Source organism: Corella eumyota, chromosome 7 (assembly GCF_963082875.1).
Source record: "Corella eumyota chromosome 7, kaCorEumy4.1, whole genome shotgun sequence".
In the NCBI taxonomy this organism is placed as follows: Eukaryota; Metazoa; Chordata; class Ascidiacea; order Phlebobranchia; family Corellidae; genus Corella; species Corella eumyota.
In genome coordinates, this window is record NC_137496.1 from 10,855,754 (window position 1) to 10,877,486 (window position 21,733).

Below are 21,733 nucleotides of genomic sequence, written 5' to 3' on the forward strand. Positions count from 1 at the left end.
TGTAGAGTTAAAATTATGACATATATTTCCGTTCTAAGTTTGAGGACAATACAGTTCTAACTTCAATTGATTTCTGTATCTTTATAATACTGTAAACAGATAGGTTGGATTACAATTTTAAGCAGAAATAATTTAAGAAAAATATTGTTTGGTTTTAAGTTAAATTGTTATTCTCAATTTGTATAAAATTTTAGTTTTTAAATAATTTGGTTTACTTTGATATTCAAATTAAATATGGTTTGTTAGAAATTGTTTTATTTTCTTAAAATGGCGTTTTTTGGTAAAATGGTTTTTACTAATTCATATTCAACAAACTATATTTCGTACAAAACTTTTTTTATTTCTTAAAAGTTCTCTTAAAACGTTAAAAACATACAATAATAATATTCCCAAAAAATAGTACACTGAAAATAAAAAATAAATAAAAACATTTTTGTAAAAAAAGTTCATGAAAATAGTAAACTGATTGTTGTCAATAATGTGTTAACAATTGTAATTATGACGTCATAGATACAGACAATTTGGCAGCTCCAACCGCGATTTAAGTTTTACAGAAAAATAAAATTGGTGCACCCAAGAAAATATTGTAACCAAATTTTGTAAATTAGCAAAATAACCAACATATGTGATTTCTACCATCATAAAGGAAATAATTAAAAACCTGATTTTAAAATTGATTTTTAGCAAAATTATAAAGGTTTTATAAGATGATTTTTTAAACATAACTAAAGCTATTTATAAAATATGTTTAAAAATTGCATTTTTTTATTTTTTATGATTTTTTAAATAGTTTTGGTGACACAGTTTGATAATGCAACTATTACAGTTAAATTTATAAAGAAAACTTGTCAATTTTTAAATGTATTCCTAATTTTCAAGGCTCTAATTTTGTTTAAAGAACTGTAAACTTAACATAAATCTAAAACACAGAGCGAACTTTTTATAAAAACTAGTTTAAAATTCTAAAAATCCATTTTAATGAGATGTATGTGTGTCGCTTGTCGGTATATACGAGTTAATAAACGGCAGAGTAAGATTATACTCATCTATTTCGCCATGAGGGTTAGCTTCGCGATGATGAATCGACTTCTCTAAACTTAAAATCATTTTAGTGAGGGATTCGATGTAGTTGTGAGCCAGAGTTAGGGTCTCGATTTTCGACAACTTTTTATCGTTTTTCACGTGAGGACAAATGTTTCTTAGGGCTTGGAACGCGTCGTTAAGTTGGTGCATTCTAAGTCGTTCTCTCTCGTTGCTTTGCAGCCTTTTCGAGTTCCTCGGCTCTTCGATGTTTTCGTTTCTAGGAAGTGACGTAATAGTGGTGATGCTGTTGGCGCGACGTTTTCGGCCGCTGGATGTCGTGACTGTTTTTGCGACGGTTTTCAAGGCTGCTGATAAATTAGTGGTGTCGGCGAATTTTTCGGTCGTTTTACCGTCGGAACCCCTAAAAAAATACTTTGTTAGTTTTGAACTAAAAATGACGTCATAATTACGAAACAAAAAATGCTGACGTCATCTTACCTTGAAAATATTTCTCCGTGTCCTGAATTGCTCCGTTCGTCATTTAAAGAATAAGATCGATTCAGCCCCGCCCTTTGTCCGTACATGCTCTGTGACGTCATCATCGCTTCTGTTACGTCATCGGTCTCCCAGCCTTGCGCTCGGTCTGTGACCTCATAGTACTCGCTTGTTGATGTGTGTTGGTTGTAAGAATCGGTCGAAGTCGTGGAAGTCGGGGAGTTCTTGCTGCTAAGCAACGAGATAGGGGGGAGCAGGGAAGGGGATTTTTCGGGGGAGTTTTCGGGGTTAGTTCGTTCTTCGTTGGCGACGAATTCCGTTTTTATCGACTTCGAGTTCTCGAGTTTTGTCAAGTTCTGAGGCACGTTGTACATACAGGGTATCTGCTGGACCCCAAATGACCCCTTGATGACGTAGGGGTTGTCTTGGTAGTACTTTGTTTCGTCAGAGTAGGGGTAGGAGTTGTTGTTATTATTCGTACTCGAGTAACCCCCGTAGTTGTAAGCGTCGAAGTTGGCGGGGATCGTGGCCTGAATTCCCGGGTGGTAGACGCTCGATTTCCCGATGTTCTGATAAGTTCGCTCGCCCAAAATGGCATCCAACAAATCGGCCTCTGTCTCCATTTGATTGGTTGTTAACATGCTGACGTCATCAGAATACCCGTTTGGGTATGACGTATTTGCGGATGAATACAACCCGCTTTTACTTGCCGCTGGATTCCGCTTTTTTGCGTCGTAATCTTTTCTTCTATATGACGTCATAGAAGATCGTTCTTGGGACGCGGTGGACTTTGATTCGTTGTTCATCATGAGAGGAGGAGGAACGTGTTGGAGTTCGATGACGTCATCTCGAAATATCGCGTCCCTCGATCCGTGGCGACTTGCGTGCATCTCGTACATGTCACGTGATAATCTGATAATTAAAATTGTGACGTCATAAATAATTTTTTAATAAATACCAAAAAATTATTTTAAATTCAGATTTTTTAAAATAAAATTAAAATGTTTAGCTTATTGAAATTACCTTTTTAGTAGATTTTTGTTTTTAATTTTCTAACAAGTTGATACAGCCTTGCAGGTTTTTATATTTATCAGTTAAATATTAATTATTTGCACTTAAAAATTCTAAATAAATACAAAATATTAAATATTATTTTAAACTGTTTTTGTAACAACAAAACTCCATTTTTTTATTTCTCTACGAAACTAAACGCTTTAGCTATTTAAAAATGCAAAAAAAAGCGAAGATACAACATTTTTTCCTTAAAAACATTTAGAAATTATATTTTTTGCTCTAGAAAACTAGACGCTTTAGCTCTTAAAATATTTAAAAAAATATTCAAAGAAAAATGCTAAAAACTCAATAAATTTTTGTTAAAAACATGCGTACATATTTATTTATCTATCTAAAATATTCCAAATAATATTTATCTAATTTCAAAACTTCTAAAATTTTGCTTATTCTGTGCTGCGATTTTCTTTGAATGCTGGCTTCGAAATCCTGCCTCTCGTTTTTATCTTGTCCGATTCTCTCTCCTATTACAACCAACTTAGAGCGATGTGTGTGTGATATTAGAGCGCGCGTGGTTGTGATATTATCTTCCAAAACTTGCAGAGATCGGAAATCAAAGCAAAGAACACCAAGACATCACTTCCTAGCTTACACGAAAACCTTAACTCTTTAACAAATAAATGGCGCATAACATGGTTTGTATCCTGTTGTGATTTACTGCAGTGGTGGTGGAAGGGTTTTGCATAGTTGTATTGCATAAAGTGTCGGGTTGCGTTTCGCTTTTCGCGCGTCAAAAAAACAAAGTTGTGATTTAACAATCAAATGATGGATGGACAATCGAGTTCTGGAAAATAGTCGAATAACAAATTTTCTTAACGCGTTCAATATTCAGACTTAATATATTTTTTGGATTTTATTAAATTTATATATTATAACATGTCAAAAATACGACAACACCCGCTAAGCCTCAAAAAATACTTTTAAAAAATTAATTCTATTTTAATTGATTTGTGATTAGATATTTTGTTAAAATGTTTAGTATCCTAGTAAATAGAAAACTTGTTTGTTTAGGCAATTTGTTGTTTGTGTATCTCTAAAGCGGACGACTTAAAATTGTATTTGTTTAAAAGTGTTAAAAAGATTAAAAATTGTTTGAAGTCATTCTTACATATTTAATATTAAGTTTTATTTTTTTTTACTTTAAAATTATTTTTTGCCATTTTTTTTCGTTTTAATAGTAATTCGAAACTGGGCTCCGTTATCGTGTTGTAATTAGGAGTTGGTGTTATCTAGCTTATTATAAAACCTATGTTTTTAACATATTATCTAACTATAGAACATAACTTAACATTTGATTAATGTAGGTTGGGTTCCTGTGGTCATTATTGTTTTAAAATTAATTGATTTTACTTAAAACTCGTGGTTAAAATGAATTGAAATTTGAAGCAACATGTTCTTTGGTTTGGAATTAGTTTTAAGCAAAACATGGAATTTTTGTTCGAATTTCAGGCAATGTTAATCTAATATTTGTAGTTTTATAAATGGTAGGGTGAACAATAGTCGTTGTTTTTTTAAATTAGTAATTTAAAACATGTCATATTTATTCAGTTTTTAGATGGTTTTATATATTTAGACATTGTTAACAACACAATTTATAAATCACTAAATTTTTGTTGCTTATTATTTTATTTTTCTTGATGAAATAATAACAAAAAACAAGTTTTACACGGTCCGGACATAATCTGATGTTTAGTTCTTCCTGTGGAGACAAATTATGCAAGTCACGTTCTTGAAAATCCTGTTTTGGCGCTAAAAGTCACGTGGTTAATAGGATTTATTAATAATGTGTGATTGAAAAAAATTAGAAATTTTTATGATTTAGATTTTTACGGTTTATCAGACTTTGAAATTTTGCAGTAAAAAATGGTAGAATTGCGGGGATTTCGTATGGTAGATATTAAACAGATGGTGAAGTCGAATTCTCACGTTATTTCGGTGGAAATTTGGCGGAAAACGACGAGAAATAGCGTGGCTACTTTCCTTCGGTAATTTTCGCGAAATTTTCCCTTAATTATCAACAAAAATCTACCCACGCTAAAAGCACTAGAGCGCTCAAAAAACGTATGGCGGGAAAAAAAAGCGGTTTTTGATAAATTTAAAGGTCGTTTACGTCCATTTTGTCGTGCTAAAAAAACGTTAAAGCAGTTGCTAAATTTTTAACTCATTTTATAAAACTTTGACCCAGCTTTTACACGCGTATTTTTTTTTAAAATTTTTGCTGTTAGTAAGCGTTAGTTTTGGCGTTAGTTTTGGTTGGGTAAATATTAGGATTATATTACTGGGCATTCGCTTTTCTTCAAAGTTAAGTATTGAGAAAGAAACGGACGTACTTACGTCGTAATTATTCTCAAAGGCAAAACAATTTCCTATATTATCAACCACAATTTGGGCTAATCGTTAAAAATACTAAAAAGAACAAAGGCTAATAACCTAACACGCTAAACAATAAAAACATGTTTTTCACATTAACCTCTTCCTATTCTGCAAAGGATACGGACGTTATTGGCCGCTGATTGTTACATCACAACACACGAGAGTCACGTGATCGGATATTGGGCCAATCAAAGCTTCCTCGGTCGCTTAGAAGACAATAGCTTCTCTACGTAGTTAGTTTGTATATTCTTTAACACTCTAAGCCAATAGCGGACGTAGAATAATGTCGATGGTAGGCTAAGACAACCTTAATTACATTCGGATGCATGTTTCGCCGTACTTTATTAATTAACACTTTCCTTAAACCTAATAACATATGCACACTTACTTTTTAAGTTGCAAAAAGTAAGCCTGCTTGCAGAAGAAAACTTAATTGACCTAAAAAAACTTTAACTTTTTAACACCTTTCAGTTGGATTTGTTTGTTTTAAAAGTGTCAAAAAGTTACGTGACTTTAAAGCACTATTCGTTTGGTGACGCTATAACTGCGCAAAAAAAAACGGCCAATTTAAAACAGTTTTGTTATGTCGTTGAATAGTGTGAAAAAGGGCCAAATAATGACAATATTTATTGTTTTATGACTTAATGCCGTAAATTATTCACAATACCAGACTTCTGGGTAAATTAATATCTGGTAAACTTTATTCTATTGTACGCGCAATGGACTGGTATCAACTTTACAAATTAGCGGGAACTTTGTTCAGATTTTCCGCAAGTTTGTAACACGAGACTTTATCTAAGCTGGGTATAGCGTTATAATACTGGAAGACAGCAATAAGCTGTCAATCATACTCTGTGAATATAAACTCCTTTACTTAACCGTTAATGCATTTAAAAATAATAAAAAAAACAAAAAAACAATATGACATTTATACACAATACGTTTTACGACACACTGACGTCATATGACGTCATCGTTTCTGCAATGACATTATCACTTATTAAAATGATTTATTTTTTTAGATATGTTAAAAAATAACTTTGTTTATTTATTTATGACACACACTTATACGATTTAATAGTTGTGTTTTTGCTTTCAAGGGCTAGCTTGTGATTTATTAAAATGACATTTTATTAATAAATATATCTACATAATTACACAATGTTTTTTTCGTAATTTTGTTGTACTTAACTCTGGTTTAGTTGAATTGTTTTTTAACAATACACTTCGTTACGACACACCTTATAACATTACATTTTATAACAAACATGGCTTTTCATCTTTTAGTATATTTCACAATATTAAGTTACATTTTATACAATGGGCCCTAGTTGTTGCTGAAACATTATTATTTTTGCAATGACGTCACCCCTTATTCACCCAAGTTTTTAGTGACTGGTTGTTAATCAAAATGTTGGGGATTGTGAAGTCAGGTTTTGATGGAGGTTGTTGCTAGAGTAACATTTGTTTCACTGACCCTGTCTCAAGTTGACTTTACCTGTTTGGGTTTTTATTAATTTTAATAGCTTGATAATATAGCTTTTATTTGGTGTACCAATAATAAAATGTTAACCTACCAATAATAAAATGTTAATTATACCAATAATAAAATGTTAATTGTACATATTCAATCTAAATTTTAATTTTATTTTACTTAAATATGGATTTTTTTTTTGTCATTTTATATCTTGAATCACATTATAGTGACATCATAAACCATATTTACTTACCACATAATGAATTAAACTGACGTTTTAAATCTAAATAATATTTAAATGTTATGGGTGTAAAAAATTTAAAATTTAGCTTTAAAAACTATAAAATTTACTCAAAAAATGTTGATATGATATTATTTTATTATTTTTTTGGTGATTTACTTATATTAGTACTTAAAATTTACAGTTACATTGATTTTTTACCCTTAAAAGTTAAGTGATTTTAATGAAAAATTGTAAAGTTTTTTGATTTTAAAGACCCATTTTGTGTGATTTAAATAAATGTAGATATTGAGCTATGTATTTATTGTCTTATATATTTTATTTATATTTTATATTGACTTGACCTTAAAAAAATTAAGGGTATAAGGTCTCATACAAGTTAATAATTGCGTGAATTAAATTTTAACTGAAAAAGTTCTCTAACAAAACACTTCGTTACGCCACACCTTCTAACATTACATTTCGCAGCAATACAAAAAAATTCGGAACAATACATTCTGTGTAACAAACATGACTTTTCGCTTACTTTATTAAGTTACATTTTTCTACAATGGATTTCAGGTGTTACTGGGTTTTGTTATAAGTTTTTGATAAATGTAATATGGCTAATATTTTTTTATGCTCGTACTAATTAATTATATAATTTTAATTTACTTGTTTGAAAAATAAGTTTTGTAAAGAACCATAAAAGTATATACTTTAGTGTGTATTTGTATGTTATCAATTGTACATATTTAATTTAATTTTTGATCTTATATTACTTAATATGGAGTTTTTTTTGAAAAATGTCATTTTATATCTTGAATCACATTATAGTGACATCATAAACTATATTTACTTACCACATAATGAATTAAACTGACGTTTTAAGTCTAAATAATATTTAAATGTTATGGGTGTAAAAAATTTAAAATTTAGCTTTAAAAACTATAAAATTTACTCAAAAAATGTTGATATGATAATATTTTATTATTTTTTTGGTGATTTACTTATATTAGTACTTAAAATTTACAGTTACATTGATTTTTTACCCTTAAAAGTTAAGTGATTTTAATGAAAAATTGTAAAGTTTTTTGATTTTAAAGACCCATTTTGTGTGATTTAAATAAATGTAGATATTGAGCTATGTATTTATTGTCTTATATATTTTATTTATATTTTATATTGACTTGACCTTAAAAAAATTAAGGGTATAAGGTCTCATACAAGTTAATAATTGCGTGAATTAAATTTTAACTGAAAAAATTAGAAAAAACAATTTTTTGGCTGTCATTAGGTAACTGATTTATACAAGTAACTATATGCCTTGATTTTTGCTAAATTAAATATTGAAATCATAACCAAAGTTTATTTTTTTGGAAATAAGAAATAACTTTTTTTAAAACACATTCTAACGGTTAAAACCTTATGTGAAGGTTAGATGTGTCAGACAAAGCTAGTTATTGCTTACGCTTTGCATGACCTACGACTGTTTAAAATTTTAAGCTAAAATCGCTGTTGTCATGTTTAAATATTCACAATTCTAAAATCTTTGTAAATTACCCACGTAAAATGATTTTTTTTTGGTTTTTAAATATTTTCAAAATTTTTTTTGACATTTGTAAATAATTTAAAAAAATTAAATCTGTGTCTAAGGGAAAAGTTTTGATATTGTGAACATTTCTTAGACACTTAGACAGTATTTTACAATGACTCCTTTATTTATTTTTTGGCTATATTTTTTATTCACTTATAAAAAAAAAATATAAACATGGACAACCAGATTGTAACTTTTTGTTTTAAACAAGACAGCCTAAATATAAATTAATAAACCACCTATGTTTATGCATAACTTATACACAGTTATAAGATTTGATAGTGAAGTTTATGCTTTAAAAGGATATCTTGTATTTTATTACCAGCACTTTAAAAATGACATTTTTTTAATAAATATTTCTACACAATGTTTGTACTGCTTTTGTTGTGCTTAACTCTGGTTTAGTTGAATAATTTCCTAAACAATATGAATAGTTCTCTAACAAAACACTTCGTTACAACACACCTTCTAACATTACATTTCGCAACCATACAAAAAAATTCTGAACAATACATTCTGTATAACAAACTTAGTTTTTTGCTCTCTAGTATGTCTCACAATATTAAGTTTCATTTTTCTACATGGGATTCCAGGTGTTACTTGGTATTTATTATAAGTTTTTGATATATGTAAGATGGCTGATACTTTCTTTATGCTCATACTAATAAATTATATTATTTGAATTTACTTGTTTAAAAAATAAATTTGTTACAAAACAATGGATACAGAAGATGAGATTGTTAAACAACTTGAACAAATTTGTGACAAAAATGGAAAAGAATTAAAGCCAAAACAATCTGCAAAACTTTTTCATAAACTTGGTTTTATTTACGCAATCAAAGGTTTACAACAGGCTGACAAAATCAAGTTAATTCAAAGTGCAGCTTTACTAAATGCAGCTACTGTTAGAAAACCTGAAAATGTGGAAGAAATTAAACAAGATCTTCGTCAATTTTGCTCTGAATTACTTAGAGTTGCAAATGCAGTAAACCAAGATGCAGATTTGATTAAATATTCTGAAATAATTGCTCAAGATATTGCAGATATGAGAAAAAATGTCAATCTTATACTACCGACTATTTCGAAGATTCCTGAAGACATATCTGACGAGGAATTTACAAAACTTAAAAGTGAAAAAGTTGAGGCTATTAGCAACCTGCAAGATATTATCAGTGAAGATTATACAATGTTTATGAAACGCCTTGCTGGGTTTTGTGAAGAAATATTGGGAAATCCCCCATGTGAATATACTTTAGTGGGACTTGGATCACTTTCACGAAAGGAAATAACTCCCTACTCTGATTTTGAAAATGTTATAGTTTTGGATGACAATATCGAAAATTTACCTAACGACAGTGTAACAGAAATAAAGGAATACTTTAGATGGTTTGCTGTGATTTTTCAAATTATTTTAATTAATCTTGGGGAAACAAACATATCTCGAGTTCAGATCCCAAGTTTTTATAGTAGAGATCCAACTAAATTTAATTTTTATGATGCTGTTACACCCCTGGGCATTTGCTTTGATGGAATGGTGCCCAATGCTTGTAAATCTCCACTAGGAAGACAAGTTACAACGGAAAATAAACCATTTACACTTGAACTAATTCAAACTGTAAGCGAAATGGCAAGTTTTATTGGGTTTAATAAGGATATTAAAAATGGTTACCACTTGGGTGACATGTTAAAAACACCATGTTTTGTTGCTGGGAATGAACAAATATATCAACTTTTTCAAAAAAGCATTAATAACAAAATATCTTCTTTAAATTTGGAACAGCAGAAATTTTTGTTAAATGTTCAACTAAAACAGCTGGAAATAGATTTTAATGCGGGTACTCAAATAATTATTTTTTTAAATAGCGGGAAATTAAATATAAAAAAAATGATTTACAGGAATTCAACTTTGTTTGTTTCAACGATTGGTAAATTTTATGGCATTGGAATATCTTGTTGTTTTGACATTATAGAAAATCTTATTCAACAAAATAAAATAACTAAAAAAGTTGGTTGTGATTTTAAATTTGCCATTGCTGTTGCATGTGAAACTAGATTAAGAGTTTACGTGAATAAGAAATCACAAGATGACATGGTTGAAAAACCGGAAGTTATGCATGTTTTTATAAATGATTTAATTGGGATAAAAAGTATTGCGGAATATTTTTTAATAACTTCAGCCTATATAGATAGTAATGGGAGATTAAATGAACTACCAAAACCAGTTGTATCTTTCTTTCCACTAATTTGTTATGTTTTTGGTTCTTATAACTTTGCTGTGAAATGGAGTAACAATGAAAGATTCAAAACTATATCAACTTACAACTCGATAATTGATGTTGTTTCTTGTCATTATTGGATTGGTTTGTGCAAATATAAGCTAAGTCAATACAAAAAAGCAATATCTGAATTCCAGTCTATACTTAATCTCCACAAACAAACTGTTGATAATTCAGTAGGAAGTAGGATTGTTGCTGGTTGTCATTATCAGATTGGTTTGTGCAAATATCAGCTTAGTCAATACAAAGAAGCATTATCTGATTTCCAGTTTTCACTTAAAATTTACCAACAGATTGATGATGATCTATTTAAAGACAGTGACGAAGCTTACCAGTATTTTTGTATTAATTTTTGTGTATATAAGCTTAGTCAATACCAAGAAGCATTATCTGAATTAAAGTCTTTACTTAAAATCCATCAACAAATTGATGACGATCCAACTAAGAGTATTTCTGTTGCTAGTTGTCATTATCAGATTGGTTTGTGCCAATATAAGCTCAGTCAATACAACGAAGCATTATCTGATTTCCAGTCTTCACTTGTAATTCACCAACAAATTGATGACGATCCTACTAAGAGTAGTAATGTTGCTCAACGTTATTATTGGATTGGTTTGTGCCAATATAAGGTCAGTCAATACAACGAAGCATTATCTGATTTCCAGTCTTCACTTAAAATTCACCAACAAATTGATGACTGTCCAACTAAAAGCAGAAATGTTGCCGAAGGACAATATTGGATTGGATTGTGCAAATATCATCTCAGTCAATACAACGAAGCATTATCTGAATTACAGTCTTCACTTGAAATCTACCAACAAATTGATGACAGTCCAACTAAGAGTAGGGATGTTGCCAGTTGTCATTATCAGATTGGTTTGTGCAAATATAAGGACAGTCAATACAACGAAGCATTATCTGAATTACAGTCTTCACTTGAAATCCACCAACAAATTGATGACAGTCCAACTAAGAGTAGTGATGTTGCTAGTTGTCATTATAAGATTGGTTTGTGCAAACATCAACTTAGTCAATACAAAGACGCAATATCTGATTTCCAGTCTTCACTTGAAAACTACCAACAAATTGATGGCAATCCAACTAAGTGTGCACTTTTTGCTAGTTCTCATTATCAGATTGGTTTGTGCAAATATAAGCTCAGTCAATACAAAGAAGCATTATCTGATTTCCAGTCTTCACTTAAAATCCACCAAAAAATTGATGACGATCCAGCTAAGAGTAGGGATGTTGCAATTCGTCAATATTGGGTTGGTTTGTGCAGATGTCAGCTCAGTCAACACAAAGAAGCATTATCTGATTTCCAGTTTTCACTTAAAATCCACCAAAAAATTGATGAAAGTCCAACTAAGAGTATTGATGTTGCTGAATGTCATTATCAGATTGGTTTGTGCAAATATCAGCTCAGTCAATACAAAGAAGCATTACCTGATTTCCAGTCTTCACTTGATATTCACCAACAAATTGATGACAATCCAACTAAAAGCAGAAAAGTTGCTGATCGTCATTATCACATTGGTTTGTGCAAATATCAGCTCAGTCAATACAAAGAAGCATTACCTGATTTCCAGTCTTCACTTGATATTCACCAACAAATTGATGACAATCCAACTAAAAGCAGAAAAGTTGCTGATCGTCATTATCACATTGGTTTGTGCAAGTATAAGCTCAGTCAATACAAAGAAGCATTACCTGATTTCCAGTCTTCACTTGATATTCACCAACAAATTGATCACAATCCAACTAAAAGCAGAAAAGTTGCTGATCGTCATTATCACATTGGTTTGTGCAAATATCAGCTCAGTCAATATAAAAAAGCATTACCTGATTTCCAGTCTTCACTTAAAATTCACCAACAAATTGATGATGATCCAACTAAAAGTGTTCGTTTTGCTCGTTGTCATTACTACATTGGTTTGTGCAAATATGAGCTCAGTCAATATAAAAAAGCATTACCTGATTTCCAGTCTTCACTTAATATTCACCAACAAATTGATGACAATCCAACTAAAAGTGTTCGTTTTGCTAGTTGTCATTACTACATTGGTTTGTGCAAATATCAGCTCAGTCAATACAAAGAAGCATTACCTGATTTCCAGTCTTCATTTAATATTCACCAACAAATTGGTGACAATCCAACTAAAAGCAGAAATGTTGCGATTCGTCAATATTGGGTTGGTTTGTGCAAATATCAGCTCAGTCAATACAAAGAAGCATTACCTGATTTCCAGTCTTCACTTAATATTCACCAACAAATTGATGACAATCCAACTAAAAGCAGAAATGTTGCGATTCGTCAATATTGGGTTGGTTTGTGCAAATATCAGCTCAGTCAATACAAAGAAGCATTACCTGATTTCCAGTCTTCACTTAATATTCACCAACAAATTGATGACAATCCAACTAAAAGCAGAAATGTTGCGATTCGTCAATATTGGGTTGGTTTGTGCAAATATGGGCTTGGTCAATACAAAGAAGCATTACCTGATTTCCAGTCTTTACTTAAAATCAACCAACAAATTGATGATGATCCACCTAAGAGTAGAGATGTTGCGATTCGTCAATATTGGGTTGGTTTGTGCAAATATGGGCTTGGTCAATACAAAGGGGCATTATCTGATTTCCAGTCTTCACTTGATATTCACCAACAAATTGATGACCATCAAACTAAGAGTAGTACCGTTGCTGATCGTCATTTTTGGATTGGAAAGTGTCAATTTCATCTTAGTCAATACAAAGAAGCATTATGTGCTTTTCAGTCTTCACTTAAAATTTACCAAAAAATTGATGACAGTCCAACTAAAATTATTAATGTTGCTAATTGTCATTATCAGATTGGTTTGTGCAAATATAGGCTCAGTCAATACAAAGAAGCATTATCTAATTTCCAAACTGCACTTAAAATACTTCATGGAACTAATGACAATTCAACTAAGAGCAGTTTTTTGGCTCACTACTATTATTTCATAGGAAGGTGCCAATGTGGACTAAGTCAATATAAAAACGCCTTACTTAACTTTCGAATCTCTTTTATAATCTGCTACTTCGCCCGCCAAAATCAAAACGTTTTATTGGCTTCCCAAGATTGGAGCGGAAAATGTAAAGCCATGCCATTCATTTTAAAGTTTGTTGTGAAAAAAGATTAAGCTGAACTAAAAATTTCTTTTATAAGGTCATAGAACATTTTAATAACTAATTTCTCTCTCATTTGATTTAATTCTTTCATAATTCATCACTTGTAAGTTACTTGTAAGAGCTTTTTTTGAAATTGTTGGTTTTAACTAGGGATGGGCTGAAACCCAAATTACTCAAATTCGACGAGGCCGAGTATTTTGTCACGATACTCTTCCGAGTACACAGTAATTTTTGTTGCACAGTCGTTGCTATACTGTAATATAATTGAGAGTAGATTATAATTTATTAAAAAACAGCAAATCTCGTGTTTTTTTGGTATAGTAAATCATACATGTTCTTTATTAACAAATTATTACTTGGCGTCCGAGTACTAAAAAATGCTCGACGAGCACGAGTATTAAAATATTCTTAATACTCGGGCCGAGTACTCGGATTCGATTGGCCCATCCCTAGTTTAAACATATTTTCTTTTATGTTGTAGCAATTATTCATTTGTGTTTAATTTTTAAAGGCTACAGACATGTAATTTTTAAATGTTATTCTTTTTCCACTTTAATTTAATTATACTTTAATTAGTCTTTCCAATAATGTACCAAAAGTTAAAATTTGTTACAAATGTCAAGTAATTACCAACTGCTTGTTAAACTATTAATACTGGATGTGTATATAATGATAACACTATAATAATATAGCCAGAAAAATGAAGGCCAATATTAATATTAATTTGCTTAGTGTATTTTGCTTGTGTGTGTTTGCTGTTGATTTTTTTAAATTTTTTAAGTAGCTTTTCTCCTTACAAACTTGTTTTAAATTTGGCTTAAAGACTTAAGTAGGGTATTAAATATTGCTTTATACCAAACAGTTTCAGTTTAATAGATATAACTTTGTTATGATTTTTAAGTATATACTTAAGTCTAAGAGTGTATTTGTATGTTAATCTTAAACTTAATCAATTGTACATATTTAATCTAAATTTTGATCTTATAGTACTTAAATATAAAGTTTTTATGTGTAAAATGTCATTTTATTCTCTAATTCACATTATAGTGACATCATAAACCATATATACTTACATAATGAATTGTAAACTGACATTTAAAAACTAAATAATATTAAAATTCTATGGGTGTAAAAAATGTAAAATTTAATTTCAAGTTTACTCGAAAAAATGTTCATCTAATAATGCTGTAATATAGTTTTAGTTTACTTGCATATGTGTTTTAAATTTACTATTAATGTTTTTAACTAACTCATGATGAGGCCAGGCTTCTAGGTAAATGGACACTAGTAAACCATATTCTATTGTATTAGTAGGAGGAACAGAGTCCAGATTTTCCGCGAGTTTGTATCACGAGACTTTATTTTACCTAGCTAAAGTGTTATAATAGTAGAAGACAGCAATAAGCTGTCAATCATATTCTGTGAATATAATCTACTTTACTTAACAGTTAATTATTCAAAAATTGTTTTTTGACCACCAGATTTTTCACAACAATCTTTATTTGATTAAAAAAAACATTTACATTTATAAAAGCGTTTTTGCAACTACATAAATTTTAATTGTACAAAATTTTATTTAAAAAACTTTTTTTTACTTAAATAAAAAACAGACTTTACACATCAATTTATGCTACAACAATATAAAAATTTTTACACAACACGTTTTCCGACACACTGACGTCATATGATGTCATTATCTCGTCATGATATCATTATAGCGATGACATTACCACTTATTCATCCAGCTGTTAAGTGACTGGTTGTTGATTAGAATGTTGGGGATTGTAAAGTCAGGTTTTGGTGGAAGTTGTTGTTCGCCCATTTCCAATGATTGAATGTTATTCTAAACATAAAAACAATTGATTATAAGTTGATATTTATTTATCCCAGTTGTGGTAACCCAACTACACGAACTAGTGTAGCTAGTGTAACAAGTATGTGGGATATAGATTATAATTGCCCGATAATTATGCTGTTGATTAAGTGCTCGCTCGGCAAGAGTCCAAACCAGTTACAACGCCTTACTTAAGAGTTTTACAGCATAAAAGCAATCATGATCAAACCCAGGTCCTCGGGTAGTAAAGTTAAGTGTTTAAACCACTACACAACCTTACTGCTGAATAATATTGTTGTAAATAGGATTACTACATCTATTTTAGATAAACTTTGAGTTTAAAAATTTGTTTAACTTTTACGTTTTTGTCAGCTTCAAGGCTAGTCATTCTCTCATAATAACATTCTGATTCCTTAAGTGATTTTAAAATCTGTTTCTTAACATCAGGTAAAACCTAAAAAAAATTAAAGTTTGTAAATTAGATTTAATGCAAACTGTGCTTCAACAGGTTATAAAATTAAAAAGAGGTTGGGTAATTTAACACATAGCTTTGTATATAGTTATAAAAAATATAAAAATATTACTTACCTTTCCCAAACATACAAACAAAGGCATGATAATGTCCCTGATAAACTTAAGTTGGTCTCTTGCTTTGTGAACTTTTGGTCTGTCCATAAATCCAGCCACTGGGAGGCCCTCTCTTCGTTCACGATCAGCCTAAAAAAACATGATCCATTTTTTACATATTTTAGAAAAATAAATATGCTATTGCCAACTTTCATACGATTGGTTTTTGGTTGTTCATGTAATGTCGGAAATAGGTAACAAATTTAAGAATAATATTAAAAAATTCATCAAAATTGGACAATAAAAGCATTGTTCTTACTACATTAATCATCCAGCAAATAGGACTTCCTTTTGCTAAGTAAATTTAGTTTAACCTCTTGGTTAAAAAAAACAATATAAAGACATCTTCTTTAATAAAGTTACTTTTTAAACCATTTTAAATCTCACCTGTGAAAAGAACTCCTCAAATAATCGATCTGCCCATAGTTCAGAGAAGTTTAGAGGTCTAACTTCGTTGGAGATGTCGCAACATTTGATCAAGATCTTCTGCAAAGCAAGCATGTGAGCTGGCTTGGAGAATGAAAACCCTTCCTTGATAATGTTCCTGAAATCCTCTAAAATTTTGTCGTGGATTGCCATATCAGTGGCTAAGATCAACTGGATTACAATCTAAACATGAAAAACATTTAACCTGTTAAGAATCTGCAAAGATCCGATTTTATCCTGAATATTTTTCACTTGAAATCAACTTAAATAAAGAATTAAGTATCTAAACTTTAAAACAATTGAATTTCTTTTGTTTCTGGTCTAATAATCTTCAATTTTGAATAAAAAAAAACATATTAAATAACCCTTAAAATGACTTCTAATACTTACATGTGACATCTCAGCAAACTGCTTCTCCGGAAGATTTGAGAAAATGTTTAGACTATCGACAGAGAGAAGTTGGAAAGCAACAGCGCAGTGATGATGTTCTAATGGTGACGTGTCATTGTACAGCACTGATAACTCAGTGTGAGCTTTCTTTTGGTACCTTTTAAGGTAATAAAAATTATGTTAGAAAGAAAGAAGATAGTCGAGCATTAGGGTTTACTAAACATGACATTTACCAAGAGCTTCTGGATTGTTAAATAGAAAAAATTAGTCAAAAAAATTGAAAATTGTTGGAATTTAAATCTTAAATCTTCACAGTTTACCCTTAAATTGTAGTAATTATTGTTCATAAATTTCTGTGAGTGCTTTTTATTCAAACGAACGCATCATCAAAAAAAGGAAAACCAAGATGAAAACTACAATGACATGATTTTAAAAATTCTTTTACTTACAAGTTGGTCAATCCAGGATGATCAAGATCATGACATATACAAGCCACCAATATAATACCAAGTTGAAGTCTTGTCATTTGTTTGAGCAAGTTAAGCTCGTGAATCATAAAATACATCATCTGGGTGACGCAGAAGGCATGCCGGAAGTTGTGGAAGTACACCGAGCTGTAGTTTAACTCTACTGCAACCTAGTGGAAAAAATAATGAATGAATTTATTTTTAAAAAGTAGTCAGCAGAATGGTAGTGGTGCTTAAAAAAATTGGCTTTACTACATGGGGTCATGGGACGATCCCCACTGCTCCATGTTGTTGCAGCCTCGGGAAAGGCATTATAAATAGTAGAAACTTCTGCCAAGCCAGCACTTAATCAGCAGTTTAATTTTAGGGCTATTATAATCTATAATATCCCAAACTTTTAGGTTTTTTGATAAAATGTTTTTAAACTCTTGTGTGCTGGTAATAAATTTAGCATGGCTTACTTATATCAATAAAATCTATTGAAGCAAGTAATATTTATTTAAAGAGTTTTCATTCTTTTGTGAGTAGATTATTAATCCTGCAAGAAGTTTTTAAACTTGCAGTGTTTTGAACCTTGGATTTATTTTTTAAGAAATGTTAAAACTATATAAATTAAATAAAGATAAACTTTAAAACAAATTTAAGAAGGGTCTCGTATGATAATTTGAACATTGAAAGCAATATTTTATTTCAAACTTTCGGCATTCCATTAATTTGGGCATTTATGGATGACATCATTTATTACCCTTCTGTTCGAATAAAAAGGGACGCATGTACAACTAAATCTTAAATTTTTATTAAACAAAATAAAATTACTTTTAAACTGTCATACCTATAAAAAGCAAGGTTAGATTTATTTAAATATTTTAAACATTCCTAAAAAGGATTTTTGCCATTCTAGTAGTTTTTAAAGCTTAGAGTTATGTTACACCATCAATTTAATTTAAAATGAATGTTAAACTTTTTTAAATATTTAAAGCTTTAATTAAATTTTTTTATATTAGAATTCAACATAGCAAGCAATATTTTATAACGACTTTTCAGCATTCCATTGCTTTGTTCATTGTTATTTAACGACATTTATTGTCAACCTGTTCAAACAAATAGAGAGGATCGTACACTTTTTTAATTAAATTTTTTATGTCAGAATATCAACATAGCAAGCAATATTTTATAACAACTTTTCAGCATTCCATTGCTTTGTTCATTGTTATTTAACGACATTTATTGTCAACCTGTTCAAACAAATAGAGAGGATCGTACACTTTTTTAATTAAATTTTTTATGTCAGAATATCAACATAGCAAGCAATATTTTATAACAACTTTTCAGCATTCCATTGCTTTGTTCATTGTTATTTAACGACATTTATTGTCAACCTGTACAAACAAATAGAGAGGATCGTACACTTTTTTAATTAAATTTTTTATGTCAGAATTTCAACATAGCAAGCAATATTTTATAACGCCTTTTTAGCATTCCAACAAATAGAGAGGATCGTACACTAAGCCGTAAATTTTAATTAAACAAAAATGCGAATTTTTAAACTATTGTATGCGACTGGTATAGACAATAAAAGACATTTTATATGAATATTATTTATAAAAGCAAAGTTAAAAGGTTTTTAAACACTTTTTAATTGGCTGGTTGGCATTTTAACATTTTTAAACCTTAAAGTTATTTTAAACCTACAATTTGATTAAATAACAATATTGAAGATATTAAAGTAAAAAACAATTTTAATTAAATAAATGTATAGGGATGCTCGTACAACTAAGTCGTAAATTTTTATTAAACTTTTAGCATAGAAAAATTTTTATAACGTTTGTTCCTATTGCTAAATTTTTGTGCTGCTTTAAAATTTTTTATATAGTAACAGAATGCCATTAATTTTATGCCTAGCCTTTAATACAATGCCATATCACAGCATACAAATATTTGCACTTATTCTACCATGTTTATTACCCTTCTTAAAATGGTTTTATAGGAGAATACGTTTTATTGAATGGCTATAAAAACTATTTTGTACGAGTACCTAGTTATTTATAACATAAATCCAACTGGTAAGGCTGCTACCCACAATGTTATTTAACTTTATTTTGTGAAAAACAACTTATTTTTTTTAATTGGAAAAAGGTTCTGGTTCTTTTTTAATAAAATTTATTGTTTTAGTCGGATAACATAGAAATTTTTTATGGATACTGAAGATAAGATTGTTAAACAACTTGAACAAATTTGTGACAAAAATGGAAAAGAAAAATTTCCAAAACAATCTGCAAAACTTTTCCATAAACTTGGTTTAATTTATAAAACTGAAGGTTTACAAGAGACCGACAAAATTAAATTAATTCAAAGTGCAGCTTTACTTAATGCAGCTATTCTTAGAAAACCTGAAAATGTAGAAGAAATTAAACAAGATCTTCAGCAATTTTGCTCTGAATTACTTAAAGTTGCAAATGCAAAAAACCAAGAAGCAGATTTAATTAAATATTCAGAAATAATTGCAAAAGATGTTGCTGATATGAGAAAAAAAGTAAATCAAATACTACCGAGTATTCCCAAAATTCCTGAAGACATATCTGACAAGGAATTTACAAAACTTAAAAGTGAAAAAGTTGAGGCTATTAGCAACCTGCAAGATATTATCAGTGAAGATTATACATCGTTTATGAGGCGCCTTGCTGGGTTTTGTGAAGAAATAATGGGAAATCCTCCATGTAAATGTGCTTTAGTTGGACTTGGATCACTTTCACGAAAGGAAATAACTCCCTACTCTGATTTTGAAAATGTTATAGTTTTGGATGACAATATCGAAAATTTACCTAACGACAGTGTAACAGAAATAAAGGAATACTTTAGGTGGTTTGCTGTGATTTTTCAAATTATTTTAATTAATCTTGGGGAAACAAACATATCTCGAGTTCAGATCCCAAGTTTTTATAGTGAAGATCCAACTAAATTTAACTTTTATGATGCTGAAACGCCCCTGGGCATTTCCTTTGATGGAATGATGCCACATGCTTGCAAATCTCCACTAGGAAGACAAGTTGAGACAGAAAACAAACCATTTACACTTGAACTAATTCAAACTGTTAGTAAAATGGCAAGTTTTGTAGGCTCAGATGAAGACATTAAAAATGGTTACCACTTGGCTAATATGTTGAGGGCACCTTGTTTTGTTGCTGGCAGTAAACAATTATATCAATTATTTCTGGAAAGCGTTAATAATAAATTAAATTTCTTGAATCAATCGCTTTTTAAACAATCACTTTCTGATCAAGTCAGCAAAGTTACAATAGATTTTAAAGTGGTTCATCAATTAAGTAGTTTAGTAATTGGTGAGCAGTTAAACATAAAAAAAATGATTTATAGAAATTCAACTTTGGTTGTTTCTGAATTAGGTGAATTTTATGGCATTAAAATCTCTTGTTGTTTTGACATTATAGAAAGTTTTATTCAACAAAAAATGTTAACTAAGGAAATTGGTTGTGATCTTAAATTTGCCATTGCTGTTGCATGTGAAACTAGATTAAGAGTTTACATGGACAAGAAATCACAAGATGATGTGATTAAGACACCAGATATAAACCGAAAGCTCTTAAATCGTTTGATTGGGATAAAGAGTATTGTGGAATATTTCTTAATAACTTCAACTTTTAATGAATATGAATACCCATTTAACTTAAACAAAATACAGAAACCTGATTATGCAAAGGTTCCAGAAATATGTCTTGCTTTAGGTTTTTATAGCTTTGCCATAAACTGGTGGAAAAGAAATGGATTATTTCTTCACAATTCGCAAAATGCTTTTGTTGGTTGTTCTTATTTAATTGGATTGTGCAAATATAAGCTTAGTCAATACAAAAAAGCATTATCTGATTTCTAATCTTCACTTTTAATTTATGAACAAATCGATGACAAACAATTCAGGAATAGTACTGTTGCTATTTGTCATCATCACATTGGTTTGTGCAAATATGAGCTCAGTCAATACAAAGAATCATTTTCTGATTTTCAATCCTCACTTAAAATTCACCAACTAATTGATAATGAACCAACTAAGAGCACTAATGTTTCTAATCGCCATTTTTGGATTGGAAAGTGTCAATTTAAGCTCAGTCAATACAAAGAAGCATTATCTAATTTCCAAACTGCACTTAAAATACTTCATGGAACTAATGACAATTCAACTAAGAGCAGTTTTATGGCTCACTACTATTATTACATAGGAAGGTGCCAATTTAAGCTAAGTCAATATAAAAACGCCTTACTTAACTTTCGAATCTCTTTTATAATCTGCTACT

At 30.0% G+C, this 21,733-nt stretch overlaps 3 protein-coding genes across 3 annotated transcripts; 1 reads left to right on the top strand and 2 right to left on the bottom strand.

Moving 5' to 3' along the window:
- Positions 1-975: 975 nt before the first annotated feature.
- On the bottom strand, positions 976-2,408 carry LOC145760340 (uncharacterized). The gene is made up of 2 exons (XM_082574204.1): positions 1,522-2,408; positions 976-1,444 (listed from the first exon to the last, which is right to left on the bottom strand). The coding sequence occupies exons 1-2, from the start codon at positions 2,406-2,408 to the stop codon at positions 976-978; spliced, it is 1,356 nt and encodes a 451-aa protein (XP_082430330.1).
- A 6,449-nt stretch (positions 2,409-8,857) lies between these two features.
- Positions 8,858-14,897, top strand: LOC145759474 (uncharacterized). The gene has a single exon (XM_082573311.1). The coding sequence runs from the start codon at positions 8,975-8,977 to the stop codon at positions 13,694-13,696; it is 4,722 nt and encodes a 1,573-aa protein (XP_082429437.1). The 5' UTR covers positions 8,858-8,974; the 3' UTR covers positions 13,697-14,897.
- Positions 14,898-15,411: 514 nt separating this feature from the next.
- On the bottom strand, positions 15,412-18,164 carry LOC145760341 (high affinity cGMP-specific 3',5'-cyclic phosphodiesterase 9A-like). The gene is made up of 7 exons (XM_082574205.1): positions 18,126-18,164; positions 17,412-17,599; positions 16,963-17,119; positions 16,534-16,755; positions 16,108-16,236; positions 15,881-15,973; positions 15,412-15,528 (listed from the first exon to the last, which is right to left on the bottom strand). The coding sequence occupies exons 1-7, from the start codon at positions 18,162-18,164 to the stop codon at positions 15,412-15,414; spliced, it is 945 nt and encodes a 314-aa protein (XP_082430331.1).
- Between the last annotated feature and the right edge of the window lie 3,569 nt (positions 18,165-21,733).

What these genes read in the sequence shown, in the direction of transcription:
- LOC145759474 (XM_082573311.1), top strand. Translation starts at nt 8,975, where the DNA reads ATGGATACAGAAGATGAGATTGTTAAACAACTTGAACAAATTTGTGAC.
- LOC145760341 (XM_082574205.1), bottom strand. Translation starts at nt 18,164, where the DNA reads ATGTCATCCATAAATGCCCAAATTAATGGAATGCCGAAA. An exon ending in AAATTAATGGAATGCCGAAA is followed by an intron (nt 17,600 to 18,125) that starts GTTTGAAATAAA and finishes TTTTTCCACTAG; the next exon opens with GTTGCAGTAGAGTTAAACTA. An exon ending in CATCCTGGATTGACCAACTT is followed by an intron (nt 17,120 to 17,411) that starts GTAAGTAAAAGA and finishes TTACCTTAAAAG; the next exon opens with GTACCAAAAGAAAGCTCACA.
- LOC145760340 (XM_082574204.1), bottom strand. Translation starts at nt 2,408, where the DNA reads ATGCACGCAAGTCGCCACGGATCGAGGGACGCGATATTTCGAGATGAC. An exon ending in CACGGAGAAATATTTTCAAG is followed by an intron (nt 1,445 to 1,521) that starts GTAAGATGACGT and finishes GTATTTTTTTAG; the next exon opens with GGGTTCCGACGGTAAAACGA.